Source organism: Aethalodelphis obliquidens, unplaced genomic scaffold (assembly GCF_003676395.1).
Source record: "Aethalodelphis obliquidens isolate GAN/ISIS:26980383/991018 unplaced genomic scaffold, ASM367639v1 scaffold24, whole genome shotgun sequence".
Taxonomy (NCBI): domain Eukaryota; kingdom Metazoa; phylum Chordata; class Mammalia; order Artiodactyla; family Delphinidae; genus Aethalodelphis; species Aethalodelphis obliquidens.
The window spans coordinates 11,831,117-11,848,213 of record NW_020837968.1 but is presented as its reverse complement, the minus strand read 5'-3'; the positions used below and the strand labels follow the sequence as shown (position 1 = coordinate 11,848,213).

Genomic DNA, 17,097 nt, shown 5'->3' with positions numbered 1-17,097 from the left:
CATATGCGACTCAGCTAGAACTCTAAGACTGGACTTGAAGTCTAGGAGAAAGAATAAAAACCAAGAAATTGCTAGTTTCCAGCCTCAAGCTCAAGTAACAAAACACATCTCATCCCCCAAATTCATGCTGTTTTTTAATCGTATTTCTTTGTGAGCAGAATATTCGACATGCAAGTTTTTTTTTTCTTAGCAACCATGACGAGATCTGAAGCAGTAAAATCTTCCCACGTATCAGAAAAGAAATTTCTAAGTATTCGAAATCCCACACTTATATTTCTATATGAAGATGCAACTGCTCAAGCAGTATGTTTAAAAGCTATACATGAAAACTTGCCTCGGAATTTATCAGATTAATAGAATAGAAAGGATGCAAGAATGGTTTTAATCTCAACATTCACTCAATTAACAGAGAAAACATGAAAGTGACCTCGGCTTAATAACTTCTTAGTTCTTGATCAATTCACAACACAACGATAAGCCACTCAGGCTGGATTTGGAAAGGAAGGTTATGCCCTTCGTGGCGGATCGCAGTGCTGACTTGGACCTTTCTGCCAGCCTCGCCCGGCTGCCTCTATGAAGCTGCTGTCAGACCAGCCGGGGTGCCTGCGTGCACCTACACAGCAGCACGGAATTGAACTCGAAGTAGTGTCTTTGTGATATCTTTTCAACAAGTCATGTCCCATTCAGCCTGCTAGTTTATCTCTGTCAGGCTGGGTGCCCAAGTGGCTTCCGCGAGCTGTCAGGGACAGGTAGACCAACCTGCTTTGTGCTGAGGAGGTAATGCATCTTTCGGGCTTGGTAATCTCTTTTCTTCTCCTCCCTTTCCAGGTCGGCCTTCTTCTCTTCCCTTTCTTTCATCTCTGCAAACTCCTCCAGAGCCTTCCTGCAGGAATCAGTTTGTGGTTATTCATGATACAAAAAATCTGCTAACCTTTTAATTCTTTCACTGATGAGAATCAAGTAAGTTTTTGAGGGGTAACCATTGTCCACATCCATCAAAATCAGTGCTGGAATCGAACTTACTGGCACATTCTAGGGGAATCTTTGCAATCTTTAAAAAGCATTTAAGTGATTTTTCAGTGGTGAAATTTTGAAAATCAAGTATCTACATATTATAATCAGTTCAATAGCTGAGGAACTGTATCAAATGCAAAGTAAGTTAATTACTATGCTATCATTTTCTTTGGCTATTTTGGACTTAGTTAAATATCCTAAGAAAACATCTGGGCTATTGATTTCCTTTAAATTTGGTATTTACCAAGTTCTCATTGTTTACTTTACACACTAACAGGCTAATTTAAAAAGTGTGATGGGTTTTTACACGTATACTTAATTTATTCTAAGTTTACTTCAGTTAAACAGTTTAAATAATATCAACAAGATTACATATATTATCCTGTACTTGAAAGGTTGACATTTTGTTCAATTATATCAATAATTAGAATAAAAGCCAAATTGGGTGCATAAGTTCACAACTTTCTAAGTGTAATAAATTCCATTAAAATAATGAAATTTTCATCACTTATGTATATGTGTTTTAAAAATTTAAACAAAAAATCACCTCTTAAAATATACTTTGTGACAAATACCTGCTAAATAGAATATTATCAAATTATGGAAGAATAAATCCTTTATTTTCATAGAACAAGTTTAACCACTCATGCTAAAATGTTTTGAAATTGTACTTTATGCTTTTAAAAAACATATGTAACTTAGTGTCTAGTTCTATAAGTAAAATTTTAAGTAAAGCATCTGGGCACATACCTCAAAGATAGCAGGGGAAAGTAGAGGGGAGAATTCCAAAAATTAAAAAAAAAAAGAAAAAAAGATTCTCATTTCTACTTCAATGACTGGAAATATTTTTGTCGCAATTTTCTGTTAAAGGCTACTAATACAATAGTTCATACAAGGTTACTTATGAAACACTCTGACGTTTAAAAATCACCATGCTCTGCTATTGCAGCAGAGCTATTTTTTCCAACATAAGATTAAATTGCAAAATAAATGAATTACTTGGAGTGGCATGGCCCTCATTTTGCCACCCTTCTCTTGAAAATTGCTTATTAATATGAAAAAAGGAGTCAGAAAATAGCCTGTTTTACTTTATGCATAGTATTTTGGGGGCTTCTGCACCCACAGAGCTGGGCTGGCTGCACATTTAGATTGTGCTGGCAGGCTGGTACAATGACCTTTCTGACCTGCATCTCAAGGCTATTATTAATCGCTAAGTAACCTGGTAAAGCCAAACAAATTTGTTTCCATTGAAAGGATCTCTATCTGTGTCTGAGAATTTGTTCTGTACCAAACAAACCTCATTAACTGTGTCCATTTTTGACAAAGAACCAGGAGTTACAGGGATTGGCGACCTTTCTTTGTCCTTAGGTACAAATTTCAAGGCAGTTACATATGAATAAATGAGAATTTTTACCAGGAAAAGTAACAATCATATGTTACATAAGGAAGTGAATACGTCATTAATTTTCACCTTTACTTTTGATATTATGTAAAAAATAAATATCTCTTCTCTAATTCCTCTTATAAGTCTTTAAGATAATTTAAAATAACCAATGAACTGCCGCTATAAGGATAATTACTCAGATATGCAGGTATCCAATTTTATGTTACTCCAAAGATAAGGACAGGAATTTTCCGAGTAATCACAAAAATTAAAACAACACATCTACAAAGAAGTTTGTGTTCTATAAATAATTTAATGAATATGAAGAGATCTTACATAAGAAAGAAAAAAGGCCCAATAAAATTGAACACATACATGAAGAGGCAAGGTACAAAGAAGTAACTAGGACTTGGATACAAAATGAGGGTGGAAATTACTTGAAGCAGTAAAAACCATCCATCTTCAGGATATGGAAACATAAAATTAAAACAATGTGTACTTGGGGAGCTTGACAAGGAGAGTTAAAACTGAGAGAGGTGTAAAAGAATGCCAGTTTCCAGTATATAAAGAAAACACAGAGTAAATCTAGAAGGAACTGGGAAGCCCTACAAATAAATCCAAGAAATTTGACAAAACCCTAGAAAAACTAATCTGGGGTAATCGCAAACCACAAAAATAATTAATTTAGTCAATTCATACAATTATTGAAAAAAAACCAATCTAAAGTTGCTAGCTGATTTATTGCCCTACTTCAGAGTATACAGTTGTATTGAACACCACAATTATATTTATGTTAAATATTCTTTGTTAAATAACCAAGTAGGAGGAGCTGAATAAATTATTTATCCTTGATATACAGGTTTTTGTTACAGCAATCTAGATGAAGATATGGCTCAATGTAAAGGATGCAGTAAAAAATTATGATCCCATTAAAGATTAAAAGCTGGAAACCATTGTAACTAGGGCTCCCTGCAAAAATATAAAATTTACCTATTTTTTAATCCAGCAATTTTTAAAATGCTTTTTAAACAATTAAAAATTTCTCCAAATAGTTTCAGGTTATGAATATTTTTTTTTAATTTCAGGTGTATTGACTTATCTCTATCTTCAAAAAAATCCTGTGATATATATGGGATAGGTATAACTAATTACCCTATTTTACAAATATGAAAACACATAAAGAGATGAAATGACCCATTCTGAATAACAAATCAGTTAATGGCAGAAATGGAATTAGAATCCCTAGATTTGCAGATTCTCTAACCACAGACCTGGCTATAGTCATCCTGATACAAGAAATACTATGCAGAAGCTACTTTTATTGAAGGAACCATGATTATTTTCTTTTACCTTATGATCCTGTTTCCTATTATATAGTTAGAGAAACCAGGATAAGTGCCCAGACTTTCTGTACCAGTTTTTATATATACAAAACATTTTGTGATATTAGTTTTAAAATAAAGGCAAAAATTACTGAAACTATGTAAAGCTTTATATATTTGAATATATTTTGCTAATGATATCTATAATGATAATAAAATATTTACATATTCTAATCGTGATAACAATAATAAAAATAAGAATAGCCACTTGGAGGCAATATAGTAGAGCAGTTAAACAACATAGACTCTGAAATTACACCTGGTTATAAAATCTCTGCTGGGCTACTTACTAGCTGTTTAATCTTTGAGCCTCAATATCCTCATCCGTAAAATGCAAATATATTATCAGTATTTGTATCTTCTTCATCAAGCTATTGTGAGGATCGAATAGATGAATCTATGTAAAGTGCTCAGAGTAGTGGCTGGCACATAGTAAGGTGCTACATTAGAGAATGTTTCCTGTGAGCTGCGTACTAGGTTACATGCTGTATCTACATAACTGAATAGGAATCTTTTATGCTTTCTTAAATTCCGTCAATGATCTTCTCCTTTCTCTCTCCACACTAGTGTGCACCTTACGGATGAGATTTCCCACAAGGCAGAGCAAGGAATCTGGCTTCTAAGAGGCAGGAAGCATGGGGTAAACCTTGACCAGTGGGAAATAGAAGACAGAAGAGACTCATGCAAATGAATTTCCCTTTTTTACTGTCTTTCACATACTGCTTTGAGAGGTCTCCTTGCAGATTGGGAGAAAACCTATGTGGCTAACAGAAGAATGCACACCTGCTCCACTAGGTTGTGTCACTCTGGAATGTGATGTGAAGCAGTGGTCCAGGGCTGCAGGAGGTCATCCTATCACATCCTCCCTATAGGACCAAAGCACCCAATACAGCTGCCCTGACTGTTGGTGGCTGACAGCTCAAGCTACATCTCACTGGTGAAAATCTGCTGCCCCACCCCAGGTTTTGTCACCCGCTCCTCCATTCGGCATCCAATGACTGGTGGTTGAAGGAATACACAGGCCCAGAGCCTCTGTGCCAATCTAGCACTACTCTAAAGGGCCATCCAAAGCCCAGAGCTTCCTGAGATTGGCTGAGACTTCCGATGAGGCTCATCACCTCCCTCTGCTTTCCTTTTCCACTCCCTTAGAGACATTATTCCCCAAATGCTCCCCAATAACACTCACAAACCAAATCACTGTCTCAGAGTCTGTTTCCATCTCTGACACTTCACTCCCCCTTCTCCCTCACCCTCGCTGTCCTGAGCTAGAACCACTCAAACAAAGGACTGGCAGTTTAATCCTTGACTTACATTTTGTTTCCAAGAGCTTCCTGGCTAAGACATCTACAATACCTCATTTAATCCTTTCACAGTCCTGTGATGCAGATATTACCCACACCCATTTCACAGAGGTGAGATCTCTGCCCAAACTCTCAAACTAGAAAGTGGCAGAGTTAGAATTTGAATCTAGGTCTGACACCAAAATCCATGCCTTTAAGCACAATACTATACTCATACCATACATTTTGCCCAATCTAATATTTTATTTAGATATTGATAGACATTTTTTTTCCTGTAACTTTGAATATTGTAGTATCCATATTCTTTTCCCAAAGTCCTCAAAAGGGAAAAGCTGCTTTGTTTTGGAAAAGTTTAAATGAACCATCGCTACTCTTCTTCATCATCAGATCATAAAATTATAACTGGGGATCTACACGTGACCTCGGAATGGACAGACTTTTGCATTTGCAGCCACACATGTCATCTCTTCTTAACACGTTGTCCACTTGCTACTTTTGAGTATATGAAGAATGCTAATGAACATCATAATGTATAAAAAGAGACAGAAACTGACAAGATCCTTAAAAGCTAATTAGCACAACGAAACTAACAAACAATAAAAACCCACAGGCCTTTCAGGATCGGCCCTGTTTATCTCTCCATCTCACTTCATACCACTCCTCCTGTGACTACTGTGCTTTGGTCAGCATGGCTTTATTTATTCCCTAGCAAACAATTTACCCTATTTCCTTTCCTAGAAAGGACCCTATTTCCTTTCCTAGAAACGATTTACCTCAGGACCTTCACTTACACTGTATTTTCTGCCTTGAACTCCCTTCACAGCAAGCTGAATTTTCTCCCACTGTTATTCTCACTCATCATACCATAATTCTGTTTTTTCCTCTATAGAGCTTAACATTTATAATTATGTCTCTATGGCTGTATTTGCTTATTTAATGTATGTCTCACCCACTAGATTGCAAACTCTATAAAGACTATGTCTGTTTTATCCATGTTTATTTAAATGAATAAATAAACAGATTTTACAAAGATAGTCCTGGACAGTAGGACCATTACATTGGATATGAGTACTGTCATAAAGAATTCACTCTATTGTCTCCATATACATATGGAAGTCTGCGTATATGAATGACGACAGGAACCTGAGAGAAGTGACTACAGAAACAAGTACATGATTCTGCTCAGTTCTGAGCCCAGATGAAAGCTAATGATTACTTGCTATCATGCAATAATTCATGTTTCCTTGCATTGCACATTTTCTTTCTCTCATCACAATTTGTCTTTTTAAATTGTTTCTTGATTTTTGCCCAAGGTCTGAGCCAAAGAAGAAAAATAATGTACCTTCAAAAACTATTTCTTGAAGAAAATAGAGCACTCCACTCAAAATTATTTTCAGAAACAAATAATATTTATAAGATAAAAAACATCCAAATTCATAATTACAATTTGGGAATTATTCTCTTCTATATATTACTGACTAAATTATTCACAGCTCAGTATTCGTTCAGCAGACTCACGTAATACTTATTTACCATAATAAAAATTATTAAGATGGCCGCCTATGCCATTCAGAAGCGAGCTATATATTTTGCCATTTTGTTTGATTTTCTTATTCATTTCAAAATATAGTACTAAAAAAATTGTGTATAATTTTTATCTTCTAGTGCAGTAGAACGACAGTAACAACAATAAAGACCAGAAATCTCTACCCTTTCCTCTAAAAAGCCTTCGAGATCCCTTTAAAAAGAATTACTCTCTAGCTGTTCCTACTCTAACAATCCTTTACTCCTACTTTCTATAACAAATTATACCTGTAAACATACACCACTTCAGCACTCCTCCTACTATGTGCTAAGGTCCTGAAGGTCAGGGTTAAGGTGTGCCCCTCTCAAAATATTTGGCCTAATATCTGGTATAAACTAGGTGCGAGCTTCCTTTTTAACTATTTCTCAGCCGACTAGTAGTGCATTTCATCACTTCTGGTGGTCTGATTAGAAGAGGGAAGAAGCCACATTGAGAAAGCCCCCCTTGGGAAGGGGACGTAGAACCCAGACTCTGGCTCTTTGCCAAGGACAGTGGTTCTCAGAGTGTGGTCCCTGAACAGCAGCATCAGCCTCATTGGGGAACTGCTAGAAACGCACATTCTCAGGCTCTGGCCCAGACCGACTCAATCCGAAATTCTGGGGGATGGGACCCTGAGTCAATCTCCTGCCTGCTAAAGTTTGAGGAGCACACTAGCTACAGCAATGAGATTGTCAGCTCTGTTGAGGAAGTAAGGTGATTAGATTCTACTCACTAGTATGACATCATGAAGCGATGCAATTATATTCAGTTAATGATCTAATTATGAATCTCACCGTATTAGCTAAAGTACTATGAAGTACTACAAAGGAGACAGGACATGTACATCCCAATACGTCCATAGAAATCATAATTTTGACAGAGAAATTTAAAAGTTACGTGGAGATTGTTTTAAAAGCACAGATGCCCCAAATTCCATAATTTCTCAAATAAAAACAAAAAGCTATCATCTGTATCATCCTTAAGAAAAATATATAGTTCTAAGAAAATGGACTTAAACAATTCTCTAGAGTCCTCACTCTGTCTGATGGCAAAGTCAGTGATATCTTCTGTTGGGAGAAGCCTTCAAAATAAAACTAGCTGAATAGCATGAGTTTCTGCTGTGGTATGTTATGACATAGAAGTATTTTAGTTAAATTTATTGAATGGACTTATGTTGTATCTCTAACAACTGTCTACTCTCAATCTGTCCATATTAATGTAACCAAATAAGAAGATAATAAAAGGAAAAAGGGAAGGCTAAGTCTAAAATATAAGTAAAATTACTAACCACAAATAAAGCAATTACATGCTTGGAGTTGGTACGTGACATCCAAAAATATTTTGAGACTGATAAAACCTTAGAATAGATGATCTGGAAGTCATTAAGATACTCAAAATATTTGCATTTGAAACAAAAGCTTCATGTTAAGTCAGTCAAATCATTTAAACCACTAATTTTATCTACCTGGTTACCTAGGCCCTGGAATTGTTGGACAAGTGTTGTAAATTTCATTAGGGCAGCGCTTTCGAAAGGGAAAATACGGTTTTAAAGTAAGCACTCGGTAGTACATAGCCCTTGATACTCAAGCACTCAGGCTGTTCCTGAACATCACACCTTACTCTGAAATCTGGAGTTAAGACTTTCACATTTTGAAAACATTTAGAAAAGGGCTCTCATAAAACACTTTTCAGTAACTCTTGAAAATCCTTTGTTTGTAGTATAGATCAATTTCCCTTCCAAATGTCTAAGCTACTTTTCCAGTTAATATCATGAAGAAAATTAACACACATTTATTTATTCACTCGGGCAGTCATAAGTATGTTTAAAATATTAAAAGAAATAAAGTTGTGTAAAGTCCAGTCCCTGCCTTCAAGTAGCTTGCAAATAAAATAGCTGATAACTAACTGGCTTATAGACAGAATAAGTCTATGAAGAAACACATAAACAGTGCTTAAGTTCAGAGAGCTCCACTCTGATTAGAGGGGTCAGAAAAGGCAATGGAGGTGGGAACAGATCAATGAACAGGCTTTCACTAAAGCGAGCAAGCTGGGATGGAGGGGAGTGGTAATGAAACGAGGATGGATTATTCACAAAAAACTCCAGCTTTCTTTGGTAGATTTGATCTATCAACAGCAAGTTGGGGGCAATGCACTTTAGAGCAGAAGAAAGGCTTCCGGACCAAGGGTGAGTAGTCTCTCCAAGGGTAATGCTAGCAAATTTGTCCACTATAGACTAGATATTTTGAGAATGAAAAAAGTGAAAAAAGAAGATAATGGTCAATGTCATAAAATTACAGTACCATGGCTTCACTCTGATCGTAAAAAGGGAGCATCCAGTTGCTCCATTATTTCATTTGTGTACTTTTCATGGTTTTAAAAAGCAATAAGACTCCATTGAAAGATCATTCGTGAAAATCAATTTTTTTCTTCTTCTGGCTCTTTTGAATAGACTCAGTTGAAAAGAATTTTTTGCATAGCATTCTTTCTAAACATATGCACATGTATCACTGTAAAATTATTTTCTTTTTACTACTCTGGACAACTTCTATAAAAGGAAGTAAAATTTTATGTAATATATATGATGTCCAATAATTGAGAGTAACATTGAGCTAAGTACAATAATAGGCATAATAATAAAATATATTGACTCAGTGCATCATATTCAGGAGCTCCAAATGCTTCACAGACATTAGTTCATCCTCACAACATCCCCCTGAGGTTGGTAAGGGGCAGGTATCATTAACAAGGTTCCTGTTCTTCTTTGTGAAATGAAATGACTTTACAGGCGGTGACTTTGAGACACAGCATGGGGGCTTTTGCAAAAAGGTAGATCAAGGCACATCACATTCTCTCTCCCTTGAGAGTGTACCTTCACAGTAACTCATTCAGCTGTGGACAATGAGGATCAAGCTACTGAAGTTTTGTTTTGGGTAGAGTTCAGAGTTGAGTAGCTAAAGTTCCCATTTCAAATGAAAAGAATTGTAAGATCTTATTTACTTTGCGTTTACTCCAAAATCACACATCGTCTCTTATTTAAAATGTGTTAACTTCACTTTAAAGCAAAAATACTTGTGGTTGCTTTTCCATCCAATCCACTCAACACAGATCAGGGACCTCTCTAAACTAATCCTGATGCTATCATAAAGCACTGACCTACCACAGGATGATGGCAACTGTTTTAAAGCAGTCTATCACATGTAACTTCAATAAATGAGTTTGGGAAAACTATTTATGGACCAATTATTTTATAATTGATCTTAGATATCTCTTTCATGTGAATGCTAAACAGAATCTTATCCTATGTATTCTTAGCCAGGATAAGAAAAGACTACAAAATAGTAGTAGAAAGAACAGAGAGAGAGAGAAACTGGGGTGATTTTCTCTCAGTTCTCTTCAATGTCACTCCTGAGAGAGGAAATAGACAGATTAGAAGGGAAACAAGATGGAAAAAGCTTAAAGGCATTACAAAGGGGGAACGAAAAAAGTATTTTTTAAAAAGTGATGCTTTTTAATTCACTGCTTTTGTAGTATGACACCACTGCACACCTTTCCTCTTCATCACAAAATTTCTATTTTATATATATATACACACATCTGTTAGTGGTATCTCTCTCTATACACACACACACACTCTTTAGGAATTCCCATTCTACAATAATATTTTAACTAAGATACCTGTTAACATTTTTTTCTCAACGATCCAAGCTTTTAAGTATTATAACTATTTAAGAATATAATGCATTACTTTGGGCTTGCTTAATTCTTATGCCAAGAAGATGCTCTCAAATATAATCCTCGTGTTTATAGTTTACATATTTCTAGGACCTCTAAGTCACCTTTTACTAGGGAAACCTTAAAAGGAAGGAAATACAACAGATTACATTAATCGGATCTGTATTTTAGAGTAATTCAGGCAGCAGAAGGAAGAACAGCTTGATGAGGAATGAGAACAGAGGGCTAGGAAAAGAAGTGATAGAGCTTGGTCACCAACAGAATGGAGAAAAGCATCTTTAGTATGAATCCCATGTTTCTGGCTTGGGCACTGAAATGAAAAATGGTCCAATTCACCATAAGAAGAAGAGATTTGGGGAAAAAATTATTATTTCACATATAAAGATGCTTAATTTGAGGTGTCTGTGGATGTCCAAGTGGCAGTGTTAGCAGGCATTTGAATAAATGTTTATAATAATCAGAACATTCTTGGCTGGAGAATATCCAGATTTATAAATCATCAAAACATAAGTGGTAACAGAAGTCACTGAAGTGGAGGAGACTGTCCAGAGGATAAAGAATGAAAAGGCAAGTGCATCAAAGAGAGAATACTAATATTCAAGATCAGGCAAATAAAGGCGAGTACACGAAAGAAATGGAGAGGAAACAAGCAGAAAAGTAGAAAGGAAGCCAGGGGAGAGTGCCTTCAGAGAATCTAGGTTACAAGAGAGAGTAGAGAAGAAAGTAATCAACACTGTCATGTGCTTCAAAGAGGTCAAATAAGGTGAAGGGCAAATAGCCGGTTGGATGGTACTTTAAATAATCTTTTAGCAATGGTTACATTTTCTCAATACACTTTCACAGTAACTTAAAACGTAGCTTCAAGTACGACTGTAAATGTGTATTATTGAGATATCAGGTACCCAAATCTGATTTCCACTATATAAATTTACTCTCAATGAGCAATATTAAAAACAGCATTACCAATCCTTAACACAGAATTAAACAGGGAAAAAAAACACAAACAACAACTCCCTTCCATCCACCTCCTATCAGAGGATCAGCTAGGATAAGTGAGAGATAAGAACTTCTAATCCATCCATTCCTCCAAGTTGGACGACCACGAGGCTGAGTCCACAAACCAACATATTTTAGTCCCTTGCTTTCAAATGAGTAACAGTTTATTGCTACGTTCTGGCTCTTTTTTCCCCCCAAATATCACCACAAAAAAGAGAGACTTGAAATTCAGAGCTTTTTTCTGTTTAAAAAAAAAACAAAGTTACAGAAGTCATTGTTCACTACATTACTGTGTCTCCTATTGAGGGTTCACATGTGAAATTTCCAGAAATTTCTAGAAAAGCTGTTTCTTGTATGTGCAGTAATGTTTTCTCCATTTTGACAATGGGACGTTCTTAACTAATCACATCCCCTGATCAATCACACCATCAGAGTTATCATTCTGTATTTTCCTTCACCATGATCCTTGTTTCTTTTACTCATAAATGTCTTTTGTAAACTTCTTGAAATTCATTGTATAAAGAGTTAAATTTGAAAAAAATTAAATATATATACAGATACATATATAACACAATTATACTCGATGTAATAAGCTTTTTCCTTTTATTAATTCTATCTCAGGAATGAAGGGATTTTTTCCTTTTTATATACTTGGCTTTAAAAATGTTTTGAAATAGCAAATTGTTAAAGGTAGTGCATTCTTGGTAAAAATAAAAATAATGTAAAAAGGCTGTGATCAAATAGTTGATATCATTCCATGTTTTAAAGTGATTATATGGATTATGTCATTAATTACTAATGATGGATAAATAATAGACTGTTTTTAAAAGAAAGATTACATGCTGTACTTTAAGTTAGACACTCTAGTATGTTATTATCTAAATTCTACTAAATTAATTGCTATAATTATTGTCTCTTCATATATAAAGTGATTCTACAGAAAGAAAGTCATGCGGACAGTTAACACTACAGACTAATTTGGTCCTTGAAAACTAAAATGTTATTTTCTTTATGTCTTAGGCTGGCCCTTACGAAAAGAGCCCGTCACCCAGATACAATTCGATAAAGCCAAACTGCTATCATTTAGTTGGCTGAGATCGGAACATTATATTTTTAAAATGTGGTTTATTGAAACATTATCTTTAGATAATCATATTTACTCTCCTTATTTTCACAATATCTATGCTGCTCCACTTATGTCCTTGAAACAGGGAACAGGGATATCCTAGTATGAAAAAGTGGCCTCGCTGCTGGAGTTCATAAATTTTGTTCAGCTTTGGATGAGTTCAAAGAATTGCCATGTAAGAAAAGCCTTACAGAGGGAATTTATCTGATTATGGCAGTAATAATTACCCAGCTGTTTATTGCAGATAGAGAAATAATTCATGTAGGCAATAGGCCGTGGTGGCAATGACACTCCGCATTTAGTAAATATGCAAACTGTTCACTTCTAATTAACCAAGCTAGAGGATGCCCTTATTAAATGTATAAACTAAAAGTGCCTTCTTGACAAGTGATGAATTGTTACATTGCACAGACTCTTGCCACAGAATTATTGGAGTGAACTTGGGGCTTAACTTCATTAAGAGATCTTGTGGGATAGTTAAATGAGGATGGACAGTATAACAAGGCGTACCTGACAGCCAATGATATGTTAGAGCCGAAAGGAACTGTACCTTTTCTTCTGTCCTACTTAACTGCTCAGATTCATGAGAGATAAACTGTGAAACTGTAGAGTTAATTTGAGTTCAAATAATAAAAATAAATGAAATAACACGACAGCCCATTTATGGAGGCTACCTGACAGTTTACCCAGCAGATGAATCTACAAAACAGCCACTTTTTATGGGTCAAATCTCTTTCATGTATCAACAACGGAAAATCTACCACTCTTTCTGTTAACCGAAAATAACTTGTTTAATAAAAATAAATAGTTCTATCGACTAGCTTTAAAATAAAATATGTTTCAAAGAGAAAATCGATGGGTTTTATTAAAGAAAAGTAATACAGTATGGAAATTACTCTTAATATTGCTTTGTTCTTAATGGGTTTTATTTAATTTTACCAAATAATTAATTATGAGATAGTTCAGTGTCTATATTCTATGCTTACCCTTACTTTAAGGTAACCATTCTTCAGCAAACATCTATACAGATATGTCCATCCTAATTAAGAATCTCATGAAAAATGATACTTAGAGGGAAGTCCTAGACATAATGAAGCAAAACTAAAATATTTCTAGCTGAAGTGTACAATAGGTGATAACATCTACCTCACAGGTTTGTTGTGAAAATGGAAGGAGATAATGAGAATCAAGGGTTTAGCACAGCACTTGGTATACCATAAGTGCTCAATATATGTTAGCAATTTATAATGTGTTTGAGTGGCAACAGCTCTATTTGATTGAAAGATTAATCCCTAGTGTTTTCAACGGGAGGTTCATGCTGAGGTCTGTTAAGACTCTACACTTGCTCTTTCATCTGCATCACACAGCCTCTGAGAATGTAAAATGTGTGAACTGGCATTTCAGATAATATCAGAATATTATTGTAAATGTTTGCTTAATTATATAGTTATTGTAAAACATGAAACAATATATAAAAGAAGCATTACATATTTTAAGAGAATCAGACTTTGCCACTATGGAAAGTCTAACGTGGCTCCTCCAGATTTATAATATATAAGTTAACAAATTTTTATGTACTGAGGAAGAATATATGACCCCATCTTCGAAATATATATGCATTCATACAGACATTTTTTTAATGAACACGCTATGTCAAGAACTGCAACAGGAAATAGAAAAATGGTCATTATTACAAAGATAAAACTTTCGTATCTTAATGCAAGAATACTAGTATCAAGGGTTAAAATAAGACTGCTTTAATTAAGAAAGAACCATATATACGAATAATAAAAACAAAGGTTTTATAAATGTATCTATACATGCAAAACAATTTAGTTTCCACACCTTGAAGAAAGAGTAAGACTGAAAAAAAGTAAAGAAATGACACTCAAAGAAAGCATAACAATAAAAGCTAATATTGAGTGCTTGTTAAAATAAGTTATGTGTGGCTTTGTAGGAAAACAGTGAATGTACGCTCTTTTGCCTTTCTTAAATCAGCCAAATGAACAAACATAAACAAAACTATATGAAAAAAAACAAGGAAGAGTCACAACCCCCATCATAAACTCGAGAGAATAACTAGGAATTGAATAAATGGAGAATATCTGTCATATTCAATTAAATTTAAAGTACAAGTTCAGGGTATCTTCCTCAATCACAAAGTTAGTGTAGTATGTGGGAAATATCAATACGTGAACAAGGTTGAAGAACCTAGTGAGTACCCTCACCAAGACGGATAAAGACAGGGACTGACTGGGATGCAGAACTGAGGGAGAGAATCTGAGGCCAAGCAATTCCTCTTTTCATTGATCAGAACTGCTGACTGAGTTGAGACGTGATGGCAAACCTGGGCTGGAGGAGAACGGGGAAAAGTAGCCTGAGAGCCGCGGAATAAAGTGAACTGGAGAAAGAAAAGACAGCCCATAAGCTGTGGAGCTTCACACTGACCGTGCTTCATGAAATCAGTTTCCACAGTGACAGGAGGTCATCAGACTTGGGAGGACAGCGGCAAGAGCACAGCTGTCCACGGCCCCAGCTCACTCTCTACCCCTCGTTAGATAGCTGAATGAATGAACGAGAAAACAAACCACCGATATCTAGCTTAAGTACTAAAAAAAAGTACAAGAATTTGAGACCCAATTAGAAATTTTAGTAAGGTATAAAATTACTCTGCCAAAAGATATTGCTTTCCTATATGTAAAAAAAGAAATACTTAGAAAATGAAAGAAAATACACCATTAGCAAATATAATAGAAAAATATGAAATTCTTAGAAATAAAATTAGCAAGAAATAGGTAGACCCTGTATAACAAAATTTTATTAATGGACATTTTTTTAAAATCCACACAAATGAAGATATATGCCTCATTGTTTGGCAGGAAAACTCAAATTATCATTTTTCCCTATACTATTTAGAAATTTAATTTAAACCCATTTAAAATTCCAATTTGCTGTTTTCTGAAACATGCCAAAATGACTCAATATTTAGTTGGATAAAAATTAAGCAAAAAGAGCCACAGCTGAAAAATAAAAGTAATTTATAGCTACTTAAGCCATGCAATAAATACTATACAGGATTACAAAGAAAGAAATCAGATGGCATCAATAGTCAAGAAATAGACCCAAGTACATGTGAAGACTCTTAATATGTGGTAAGATGGCAGTTAACAGGGAGAGATAAGTGAATTATTGAATAAATGCTATTGGAATAACTTGTTAGTCATTTTAAAAAATCTTAAGCTGGATTTCAAATTTACTGCTTATATCAAATAGATTCCAGATGGTTTCAATGTGAAAAGTTACAAAAGAAACCCTAAAATATCAAAAGAAATATGGATGACTACTTTTAAAGTCATGCAAAGAAGAAATCAAAAAAGAAGTTACTGAAAAATATAACCAGAAAAAATTGAAAGGTCAGCATATTTCAAAATCTCCATAAATATGTTGGAAAGACAAGAGCAAACGGGGCAGATAATTGCATCACTGATGCCAAAGGGTTTGTATCCCTAGCATACACAAGGATTTTTTTACAAATCCATATGAATAATAATTATAATAAAATGAAATAGGCAAATTGAACTAGGCAAGTCATTAAAGAATACCAATGGCCAATATAAGATATTCAAATTCCTAAAAATAAAATTAGATAAAATTTAGATGCAATTGTTCACTTTATTAAATTGGCAGTGATGAAAGTCAAAATCCAGTATTGGCAAAAGGAAACAGAAACTCCTATGCGTTGTTGGTAGAAGTATAAATTGACTTTTTTAATGGAGAATTAGCTAATATGCATCGAACTATAAAATATGTTTAAACTTTTATGTAAAAGCCTTATAGAACTATGCAGAAAAAGGATAGCAGTACAAATGCAAAAAGAAATAAGCAGAGGAATGTTCTAGTAAATGTCCATCAATAAAGAAAAGATTTTCCTAAAGAAATTATGGTATAAGTATCATATACATACACACACACACAATAGGCATTGGACATTTTGACACAAATTTATACCTATTGACATAGATGTTACTTGTAGTGACAGAATACTTCCCCCTCTCTTGTTTCCTTCATGAGGAGGGATGTTTAATCTGATTAGAGGATAACCCAGCCCTCTGGGAGAGCAGGTCCCACCTTAGAATGAGGAAAAAATGAGCTGCGGGGAAGGCTGGAAGAAGGGAGAGTGGCAAGTCTGTCCCTTCCAACCCCAGGGGCCTGTGGAAGGAAGAAGGGCCTGTAGGAGAGAGGTCAGAATGTAGTGACCTATGCCCTGACCACTGAACTCCAGGCCAAAGTCTTGGAGGCAGAGAGGAAGGTTTGGTAGATTGAGAGGGATGCCAAAAAACAAGTATTGTTTTCCTACCTCCTGTTTGGGATCCTGGGAGGATCCCACCTGTGCAAGGCAGCCCAAGACAATATGGGATGGCTCCAGGCCAGCAAAGAGGATCAAATATTGTGGTCAGGTAGGAAGGGTTTGCTTAGCACTAGGAAGTCTTCCTTGGCTCCTATACTATATACCAGGACCAGGAAGTTCATGTATATCATTTTAGGGACAAGCAAGATCTACGTTGAGAGCTAGGGGTCAAGTCATGAGGACCACAATG

General features: G+C 35.2%; 1 protein-coding gene across 2 annotated transcripts in view; it reads right to left on the bottom strand.

Moving 5' to 3' along the window:
• The window catches only part of SPATA17 (spermatogenesis associated 17), a 191,708-nt gene that overhangs the window by 108,094 nt on the left and 66,517 nt on the right, over positions 1–17,097 (bottom strand). For both annotated transcript variants that reach the window (XM_027122207.1, XM_027122208.1), the window contains one exon: positions 760–883. In XM_027122207.1, coding sequence (XP_026978008.1) covers positions 760–883 — 124 coding nt within the window. The remainder of the gene's footprint in view (positions 1–759; positions 884–17,097) is intronic.